This window comes from Sminthopsis crassicaudata, chromosome 2, assembly GCF_048593235.1.
Source record: "Sminthopsis crassicaudata isolate SCR6 chromosome 2, ASM4859323v1, whole genome shotgun sequence".
In the NCBI taxonomy this organism is placed as follows: domain Eukaryota; kingdom Metazoa; phylum Chordata; class Mammalia; order Dasyuromorphia; family Dasyuridae; genus Sminthopsis; species Sminthopsis crassicaudata.
In genome coordinates, this window is record NC_133618.1 from 529,599,694 (window position 1) to 529,610,706 (window position 11,013).

Below are 11,013 nucleotides of genomic sequence, written 5' to 3' on the forward strand. Positions count from 1 at the left end.
GTACCTTTTTTTTCTTTGCTTACCTAGTCCCCTGCTTCTGGAATCTTCCGTTCCCCTGCCACATACTCCTAAATTCTTCCTTTTGAAATAAGTCATTTGGCAAAGCCTTCCTTACATCATCCTTCCTTTGTGAAGACTTCTCTGAAATCCTTCCAATCAGAAATGGTTTCTCCCTTCCCTGAACTCTTCCTGCATTTTGTTTCTGCTTCCCTTAGTTTGCTTTGCAGTATAATTTTTTGGTGTCTGTTTCTTATCTCCCCTACTAGAAAGGGTCTTTGGAGTTGGGGACCATGCTGTAGTAATCTTTTTATTTCCCATAGGGCTCTTTGAACATAGTAGATATTCAATAAATGTCCGAATTAACTTAGTAAAAAGTTTGACTCCTAAAAGAAGCCCTGAGGCTTATGATTTTAAGACCAGAGCAGAACAATTAGAACCAGGAGGGCCATCCTCTGGGCTCTAACCTTTTCTTCCCAGCAATTCTGATGACCTTCACCTTCAGGAATGCTGTCTCCCATCCAGGAGTTGTGTCTGGATCAGAGCCCTGCCGTGTGTTTGCATTCATTACTGGTGGAGTTTGTATTTATATAAGATGGATAGGAATCATTTGAGTGACCTTGTTGCTACATGTGATTAACGGGATGGATTTTTAGGCAATCAGAGGGAGAAAAGTGACCTTAGGCAGAATTTTATGTGCTCTGTTTGTTGAACCTTTGCATTGTTAGCATTTTTTTCACTGTTAAATAGGATTCTCTTACAGTGACTGGAATATTTCATTTTGACTTAACTTCTTATGTTTGCAGTTTTACTGAGCTCATTTGTGCTGTTTTTAGTTAGTAGTTGGAGAAAAAGTCTCCTGTATTAACTGGTCCCTGATTCAGAAGACTATTAGTCAATGGTAGGAGAGATGGTTGTTTTTGTTAAATAGTCAACTTCCAACTTCCCTGTTTGACTATTATTCTCTGTCCTTTATCTATTCACCAACTAAATGGGAAGGAGGATGAATCATGGAACTGGATATGGAGTCAGAGTCTGCCCCTTAAAAATGGTGTGACCATTTGTGCTTTTGGCCTCAGGTCTTCATCTGAAAAAATGGGGGAGTTAGATTTAGTGACTTCTAACCTCTCTTTTAGTTCTAAGTCTGATAGGGCTATGTTTATGGGAGCATGTAAGTAGAAAAGCACCTGGCCTGGAATTAAGAAGATCTGAGTTCAAAGGCTTTTAAGAGGATAATAGGAGATCGCAGTAAATATGTCTGCTTTGCACTGAGGCAGGTCTCAAAGCTTTTATCCAGTGTCTAGCCTGAACTCTGTTCTAGTTGCTGAGAATCCAGAAATTTGACTTTTTTCTTTGTCCTGTTTCCTGGAGCCATCTCTGTATTTCTTGTGCTATTCTAAACCTTAAGGGGGCTGTGAGGAATGTTGTTGGGGAGAAAAAGTTCTTGGACCTAGGAGATCTCTTTTTTCTCCTCACAGAATTCTTACCTGGAGTAGCCTCAGAGCAGGTTAGTGTTCCTATAGGAAAATAAAGTTTGGGACACTTTGGGCTATTATAATGTCAATCAATGAAACCAATTTTTGGCTTAAAAGCTGCAGGAACAATCTACTGATCTTAGAAACTGTTTTTTTTTTGTTTTGTTTTGTTTTGTTTTATTTTTTGTTTTTTAAAGAAAAGCAAAAGGAAACTATTGAAATCAACATGATAAGTACTGACCATCAGGCAGATTGCTCTGACTATTTCTTTCTATTATAGATTGAACAAATGAGGAGTGAGCTGCTACAGGAGAGAGCTGTAAGGCAAGATTTGGAGTGTGACAAGATTTCCCTGGAGAGACAGGTAAAGGCTCTAGGCAGTTCATACAAAGAGATTTTTCTCCCTTATCAGCTGTTGCCTTGTTAACACCTGTGGAGGCCACCATCCTCCTTAAACAGCATTTTAACTTGAAGGCCTATTGTCTTCTACTTTTTTCTACTTAGAGGTTTAAGGTACATTGGGATTCATTAAATGTAATCAGATGTGCAAGTGTGATTTGCAGAGAATGATTAGTAGCATCCCTGTCATTCTTTAATTCACTGGGCAAATTATTGTCCAATTATATGCCTCACTATTATTTTGAGTGGCTAATGACTTGGTTTTTTATTAGTTTGAAAACCAAAAGGCAGCATATGTGTGTCACTTTAATATCCAGATGGCATAGTTGGAAATCTTAAGTCTCAGAATGCTTGCCTAGGATTCTACTTTTAAAAATCAAATCCCCTTAAAAACATCCTCTTGCCTTTTAGAATACATTCTTGGATTCTCACTTTTCTGGTCACTGAGTACTTCACTAGTATAATATTCATGAAAGAATATTGACTATGTACCTCATTATACTTAATATTCTGAGAACTCTATTGAGCTTTGTAGCCATGCTCACATGATATTACCATGTCACTCTTCCACTCCGAAGTCTTTATTCACTCCCCATTGCTTCCTAAATTGACTTCTAAGACCCTCTCCCTGCAGCCTACCTTATTATCTCATGAATTCTTTTCCTACAATTATGCTGTAGCCAAATTGGATTACATATTCTTTACATACAAGATTTCTGTTCCCAGAACAAGGATTTAAAGAGCCGGATAGTTCACCTGGAAGGTTCATATAGATCCAGTAAAGAGGGGCTAGTGGTGCAGATGGAAGCCAGGATCTCAGAGCTAGAAGACCGGCTGGAGAATGAAGAGAGGTAAACACAAATGGAACTACTACCCCACAGTACCAATCTCCATGTTTTTAACAATAGTAAAATCTCACATTTATATAGCATTTGAAGGTTTGGAAGCACTTGACCTATATTCTCTTCTTTGAACCTCAGTATAACTCTGTGAGATAGATGCTAGTATTATTCCATTTTATCGCTAAGGACACTGAGGCTCATATAGGTTGTCATACGACTTATAGGAACATAAAATTAAAACTGGAAGAAGTCTTCAAGATCAGTGAGCTTAAGTCTATTATATTTTCAATGTTTTACTTCATTAACTCTGCCCTGAATTGAGCTATGTGTCCTAAAGTGGCCAGTCCTAAGCTTTTCCTCATCCTAGGACCATGGTGCCAGACAATCTAGTAAGAAGAGGTAGTTGGCTTTTCTGGAGTGATGCTAGTTCTCATTTCTTCTTCCCCAATTTTCCAGAGACAGAGCTAATCTTCAGCTGACCAATCGAAGATTGGAAAGGAAAGTGAAGGAGCTGGTGATGCAGGTAGATGATGAGCATCTCTCTTTAACCGACCAAAAGGACCAGGTAAGAGGAAGCTGAAGCCTTTGAGATCTGATACTTCACTGTGACTGTGACTTTCAGGCTGGGAGGTATGAGATGCAAAAAAACTTCCTAGTACAGAAAACCATCAGTCACATCTTATGGGAGGATTCAGAAAAGGGAAAACTTTCTACTTTTCACCTTTTTTTTCTAAGCAGTCATGTATAAACTTCCTCAGTGGTCAGTCTCCTTGGATCTTTAGTAAATGATGTAGCATATATTTGAAACAATAGGAAGAGAAGTAAGGAGAATCCATGGGTTGATTCCGTTTAGTAAATCCTTATTTTTGATCCAGAACTCAAAGACCTTGATTGCCATCCAGTACCATACTTTAGTTTTCAAATAAGAAAGGTATAGAAAAATTAAATGACATACAAGTAATAAAGGTAGGATTTGAATATTGGTCCTCTGATTAGAGTTGGAATACTTTCTACAGTACCAAACTTATGGCAGAACAACCTGCCCCCTCCTGGAAATAGTCCTAAAGCCTTGAAAGAAAGGAAAATGAAGGGAGAGGAAGTGAAATAGTAACATGGTGTGTAGCGAGCTGTCGTCTCTAGAAGCTGCTGGATCGCTCTCTGGGAAGAGATCTGCTGTGTCTACTCAAATCTCTCAGACAGATTCTTCTTCCTGTAGTGAACCGTTGTCTCCAGGCAGTTGCTGTTAACTCTTATCCTTAGAAGTGACTTCCCTTCCTGCAGAGAGCCCCGTCAGGCCTGATGTAATGCAGAGAGTCTTCCTCTTTCTCTGAGAGTCCTCTTCTTTTATTCTCCCAGAGAATGGGCGTGGGATAATGCAAGGGCTTCTGGGAAGAACCACCCCAGCCAATGAGCTTGCCCCCTCTATCAAGTCAACCTGAGTTCTCACCTTGTAATTGTCCAGAAAACCTGAATTCTCACCTTGTCACTGTCCAGACAACCTCAGTTCTCACTTAGTAATCCTAACAATGGTGGTTGTTTTTTGGCCTTTGTTCTTGAAGAGGACAATGATATCAGGGAGGGGATATCATGACATGCAAGTGAGTTGAATTTAAATGAGTGAGGTCTATACCGAAGTCACCAGCATCACTGTTTCCTTCAGAGTCATCTGGGTCCAGTGGTCAGATGGCTCTGGATACAAGGTGGCATGGTGCATTGTTCATGGCGACACTGTATCTAATATCTACCTAAACCTATTGGAACCCAAACCGAAACATAGTAGTGAGTATGAGACCTTTCTATGTATCTGTGGCAAAAATTTCAGCCGTACGATGGTGAAAATCTGGAGCTATGAGTTCCGTACCCCACAGAGCTCAAATAAAAAGGAAAGGATCTATATGTACAAAAATAGTTATGGCAGTTCTCTTTGTAGTAACCAAAAACTGGAAACCGAGAGACTATTCATCATATGGAGAGTAGCTGACCAAACTGTGGTATATGAATGTAATAAAATACTATTATATTATAAGTGATATCAAAAGGGATAGTTTAAGAGAAAATCGGGAAGATTTGTATGAACTGATGCAGAATGGAGTAAACAGAACCAAGAGAAATTACGAATATAATAAGAACATTTTAAAGATAAATTACTTTGTAAGTCTTTAAGAACTCTGTTCAATACAAAGACCATTTACAATCACAAGGGACCCATGATAAAACATGCTGCCCTTTTTTTGATAGAAAAATGATGATGTTGGAAAAATGAATACAAGGGATAATGTTGTAAAAAAAATTACCCATGCATATGTATTGTCAAAAAAATGTAATTTTAAAATTAATTTAAAAAATTAAAAAAAGAGAAAAAAATTTAAAAAAAGAAAAATGATGATGCAGATTGAAACATTTTTTGGACCTAGCCAGTATGGGAACTTGTTTGCCTACTACATTGCAAAGGTTTTATTTTTGTTTTCTTTTTTTTTGCTTTCTCCAATGGGAAGAAGATAAGGAGAAAAAGTACACTTTTGTTAATTGAAAAAAAAAAATTAAGTTTTAAAAAGGCAAAGGAATTGATTGATCATTTATCACTGATCTTGAGAGTTTTGTTTCTTCCTTTCTCCTGAGAATAGAAGGAACCTTTTTCAAATATTACTGGGTCTTTGCTAAGAAGATTGGAGAAGTGAGGCGGGGTCAGAGGTTTTTATCAATCCCTCCTTCCCAGCCCAGGTGCCACTAGGATTCATTGGTGTTCATGTTTGTTCTCTTCCTTTCTCCCCCTCCCCCCACTTTCTCCTCCTTTTCCTTCTCTTCCTATTTTCCCACTTCAGCTGAGCCTACGTTTAAAGGCAATGAAGCGCCAGGTTGAGGAAGCAGAAGAAGAGATTGACAGGCTTGAAAGTTCCAAAAAGAAGCTTCAGAGAGAGCTGGAAGAGCAGATGGATGTGAATGAGCAGCTGCAGGGGCAGCTCAGCAACATGAAAAAGGACTTAAGGTGAGGGCATTCGGTGAGTCGTTGCATCATCCCAAGCACTTACATCGGTCTTCATAGTATTTTCATGCATCGTCCCATTTAATCCTCATAGATGCCCCCTAAAGGGGATAGAGTATATATGATTACACTTACTTTACAGGAGGAGGACGACACTGTGCCCCAGAGTTAGCTCAGGGACTTGCAAAAGGGTTCTAGCTCTAGTAGAACCCCTATCTCTTGAGATGGCATCCAATTTCCCATCATGCTGTGCTGCTTCTGTATAATAAGGAGAACTAACTACACAGCACTTTAAGTTTGCAAACCTCATTTGACCCTCACAATGATACAGCAAGGTAAGTCTATAAAACCCTATTATAGAACAAAAACTGAGGTAGAGAGAGTTTAAGTGATGAGGTCACACAGTTTGTAAGTGTCTTACTCCAGCTCCATCCAATTTCTGTGAGAACATGATGAAATGTCATGTCTTGATTATAGGATCTAATCCTTGATGATTATAGCAGCCCAAGGCTGTAGAAAGGCTTCCTTTTAAAAAAATAATCCATATTTATATATTACTTATAAGCTAAGTATTATCTCTTCAGATGAACCAACTGAGACTGAGAGGTAGTGATTGTTCTTGTTTTAGGTGGGATTCAAGATTGGATCTCCCACTTCAAGGCTAATATTTTTTCATTATACCGTGTTGTCTCTACATAGGAATCCAAGATTAGGGAAAAAGCAGGATCTGAGGAATTACTTTCTAAGGCCCAGACTATTGATTGCCTCATGACTGAGGGAATTAAGAAAGCCAATAAAGCAGCAGCATTCTGGATAGTGAATGGGGATATGAATTTCTGTCAGTAATCTCTTCTTAGCTCAGGTACCGCTGTATGACTTGTGTTGTACTCTGAAGCTTATGGTGGCACTTATGCCCTTAGGGGAATTTTTAAAAGCAGCAGTTTTCTGGGCATAATGAACCAGCATTTAGACCCATAATAGACCCATCAACAAGGGTACATGTGCCATGTTTTTCAGGCTCCACTTGCTCTTTTGAGGAAGGGAGGCTTCTGTTTACCAGGTGAGAATTGCAGAATTATTCAGCAGAAACGGTACAAATCTCATGGGGTGTAGTGGTGATGGGACTAGAATCTAGGTCTCCTGATCCAACATGGGACTATACTTAATCAACCAGATATCTCTCATCAGTTTGTCATGATAGAATCCTAAACATAGAACCTGTTCACTGAGTATTTATGTAGTTATAGAGCTAGAACAGAGGCCATCTATTCCAAAACACTTATATTATAGGTAAGGGAACTTTGGCCAGAGAATTAACTATCCCAAGGTCACATAAGTAATAAGCGCCAGAGGTAGGATGGAACCCAGGACTTTTGAAAAACATAGCATTTTTTTCTTTCTTTCTACTGTACCATTCTATGTAGACTAAGTATCTATAGTTTATTAGAAGATGGAAAAAAGCTGTTCTTGGAGTCAGGAATTTGGTTCAAATTCTACTTTAGATACTTACTAGCTATGTAGCCCTGAACAAGTCACTTAACCCTTCTTTGCCTCAGTTTTCTCATCTGTAAAATGGCGATCACAACCACACCGACTTCCCAGGGCGGTTATGAGAATCAAATGAAATAACACATGCAAAATGCTGTGTATACTTCAAAATGCTATGGAAATATGAGCTGTTATTAATATGATGATTATTGTTGCCTTGCTGACACAGCAACATGGCACTAGCAACCATGCTGTTTTTGTCTTCACAGACACAAGAAGATGCCAAGTAAAGTGCTGGATGATCTTGATGATGATGATGATGATGATGATGACTTCAGTACTGATGGGGGTAGTCTATATGAAGCACCCATGGGATACACATTCTCAAAGGAAAATGACCCCACTAAATCTGCTTCTACTTCCCTCAGCGTTTGAATAGAAAATCCATTTAAGTCATCAAAGTGCAGATGACCAGAGCCAGATGCATAAAAGGGTCCAAATGGAATGGAGACCTTTCCCCTTTATTTGCAATATGTGCCATTTTCTCAAGTATTATAATCCTCACTTGGGGTAGCCAGGCTGCAGAGCAGCTGTTGCATCCAAGGCAGGTAGTTCCTGTGTTAAAAAACATTTAGAAATCTGATAGATAGGGCTTACCACTGGTTACTCTTTGAGTACTGGTTCATATAGCAAAAAAAAATCAACAACAACAACATTGAATGAAACCAAGATCAGGTATAATAATTATTTACCCATGACCAGCATCATTTAAATTGTATTTACCACCCACCCTGATGATCCCAAATGACAGGATATAGGCCATAGTTTCTATTTAAGTAAAATTATATGTCTCCTGGAGTCTGATGATCCCAAAGCTAGTGCATAGGTATAGGCTACATTTAATAACTTTTAAGTTGGGGAAAACTGTTGTATAGGTTGTAAATATGTTAAACTAGACCTCACTGACTTCTGGTTCCATTTTGGAAAGTTACAGAAGTTTAATAGGTCAGTCATATGTAAAGTATACAAATTTATATTGAGTATTTTAACTTTAAAAATAAGAAACTACTAGATTTAAGTATTAAATCTGGGTAAGGACCATTTTAAAAATCAATATAAAAAGAGGATGGCAGGGTCTTGAAGGAATTCAAATAATAATAGCCATATACTTTGGAAAAGCCACTTTTTAATAGAGGGGAGATAGAGAGTCAGTATTAGTTATTTCTCCCTCTGTCAGTAGACCAAACTATTTTATCCATTATCTCTAAATTGTTTTTGTTTCCTCATGTAAAATGTATGTTTTACATTCAACGATAAATCCAAGATATTTTACCACCACTTTCATGCTTTCTGGGTGTGTGTGTATGTGTAGGGGATTTGTCTTCCAACTTTAGCTTTCCAATAGTCAGAGTAGGTGATATCTGCTGGGTACAATACATATGAGATTGCCACTAATAAAAGCCTCTTCTGGGCTCCTAAATGGGATGATGCCAGAAGCTATTGAAATGATGAGGTATAATGACTGAAATAAGAATTCAAGGTCTTGAAGATAATAGAAGAGAGCTTGGATGATCGTGGCAGTAAGGAGAGGTGAGAGATGATAAGCAAGTGTTCATGGGTCTATATCCATAGGATGAGGGGAGTAAGGGAAACAAGAACCAAGAAGGAAAAATAAAACTTAAAAATAAGTCCTAAGTTAGAGGGAATGAGTAAGTAGAACATGGACTGAGCAGGATCTAAGCTCTTGGTACATTAAAGTAGTAAAGAAATGTGCTATAGAAAAGTAGGAGCTACTGAAGAACTCACTTAATGACTGAGAACTGTGCCTTTGGGTGGCACAAGGACAAGAGGGAGCTCAGTCCTTCTCCCTTGACACCACGGAAGCCTTGGAGGGGGTGATTAGAAAAGAGATGTGAGAAGTGGTGGGGTAGCTTACTAGGAATCCGGGAGCTGGGCTTCCTGGGCTGGGTGATGGAGATGAAGGCAGAACTGGCTGTTGCCATTTCCTCTCTTGAAAGCTGTCACAAGTTATACTAAGTTTGCTATTAGTCACTTCCCTTATGTCCAGGATGAATCTTTGTCATATATGTTGGTCATGACTGGTACATGACATAAACATCTCCTGGGCTATCAGGGAACCCCAAGGTGAACAAGGTTTCCTCAGCCCAGGAAGAAAGCATTAAGAACTATGGATGTGCTGGGAAAAGTGAGACTTAATGGGACTCGGTCACTGCAACTGTTATCATGTGCCATATTGGATGGTGAGAATAGGACTTAGGTTATGGATGAGATACTTCATATCCCTAAAGGGAGCAAGAAATCCCTGTGGAGTCATCTTAGTCCTCCAGTATCCTGATCATGGAACTTGTAGGACTCTGAGAGACATGCCAGTTCTTAGAAGTCTGTAAGAAGTATGAGTGACTTGGATTAGTACCCTCTCCCTATTCTCTCCCATCTGTCTGAATCCCACTGTCAAGGCATGACACACCCAGGTCACAGGAGACTTAATTCTGGAGACTTATTCTAGGTTTCTTTCCCCTTTACTGTATTATGTAGAGGCAGGGCTGGAGTTTTTCCTTCTTCTCAGGGTATTGAGGATCTTGGGAGCCTCACCCCAGACCTCTTCATCTTCTCTGGGGCTTACATGTGATGACTTACAATCAAGTGATGACTTTGGAACACAAATGCTGTGCATCAGCTTTCCATTTTTTCATATTCACTTTTTCCAATAGAGGTCTGAAGTAAGATCTCCTCGGCCCGACCTTCACCATCCTGCTGTTTTCATAATTAACTTGGTGGCCATTCTGCCCAACTAGAAAAAAACTTTTTTATCCCACTAATACCTAAGTGATTGGTGACGTAGGTCTCTTAACTCAGCAACTTTGTTAGGGAAAATGTCTTGAGTCCAGCCAAGATGGACTATTTAGAAGAGAGGGTGTGGGAAACAGCTGTCCCCTGAAAGCAAATGCAGTGACCAATTAATCTTAGTTATAAGATAGGAAGGCTTCAAAATATTTCATGATAATATATTTAAGATTCCTATTCTGTTTATAAATTTAATTTCCATACTTATATGCATTTGACTATAGTTGGGGATTAACTCACTTACATGCACTAGATAGATTTTTGGGCCCAGTTCTGGCTATGTGATTTTGGGCAAGTCACTTAATCACTTTGAGGAAAGTAAATTAGATCATCTATCTATAAGTCTCTTCCAACTCTAGAATTCCATGATTCTTTCATTCTCTGATATATATATATGTATGATGGATACTTTCTCCATTTATCTCTTTAATGACTAACCCAAAGAACTTTCTCACTAATATTTTCTATAATTCTCTGAAAAATGTGTTTTAACTTTTTTTAAAAAGGAGACAGACCAAATGCACAATGCTGTGACGACAATCATCAGAAAATTTGTATTTTTTGTGATTTTTGATTATTTTGCATTTATGAACACCTCTTTACAATTCCAGTAAATGTGTGTTCAGCTAGTTTTGTACTCAGCCATAGTTTAGTTGCTGCTATTTATCACTGGGAAAATATATTTTCATTGCAGCTACCTCTGTGTACATGAAACTGTAAACGCCAAGATCACTTTTCAATAAACAATGTCCATCAACCTCAATTTTTTCATTATTTCTGCTTTCGTTATTATCCCAGGGCCTCCTGAGGTCTTCTATCTCTCCCTTTAAAAGATTAGGTTAATGGAGTAACCAACTAGGTAAAGTCTGGGTATAAAGTGACTTTAGCAGACAGCACTTAGGAGAAAATAGACCAGGTGAATGCTCTGAGGGGCTAGTGTGACTAGAAATAAGCTAGGGCAGAG

The 11,013-nt window shown here is 38.7% G+C and overlaps 1 protein-coding gene across 4 annotated transcripts in view; it reads left to right on the top strand.

The window, feature by feature from the left end:
- CGNL1 (cingulin like 1) overlaps positions 1 to 10,812 on the top strand; it is a 194,198-nt gene extending 183,386 nt beyond the window's left edge. For all 4 annotated transcript variants that reach the window (XM_074294622.1, XM_074294621.1, XM_074294619.1 and 1 more), the window contains 5 exons: positions 1,753 to 1,836; positions 2,598 to 2,722; positions 3,170 to 3,278; positions 5,536 to 5,699; positions 7,454 to 10,812. In XM_074294622.1, the coding sequence (XP_074150723.1) occupies positions 1,753 to 1,836; positions 2,598 to 2,722; positions 3,170 to 3,278; positions 5,536 to 5,699; positions 7,454 to 7,619 (648 nt within the window). In that variant the 3' untranslated portion in view covers positions 7,620 to 10,812. The remainder of the gene's footprint in view (positions 1 to 1,752; positions 1,837 to 2,597; positions 2,723 to 3,169; positions 3,279 to 5,535; positions 5,700 to 7,453) is intronic.
- Positions 10,813 to 11,013: the final 201 nt, after the last annotated feature.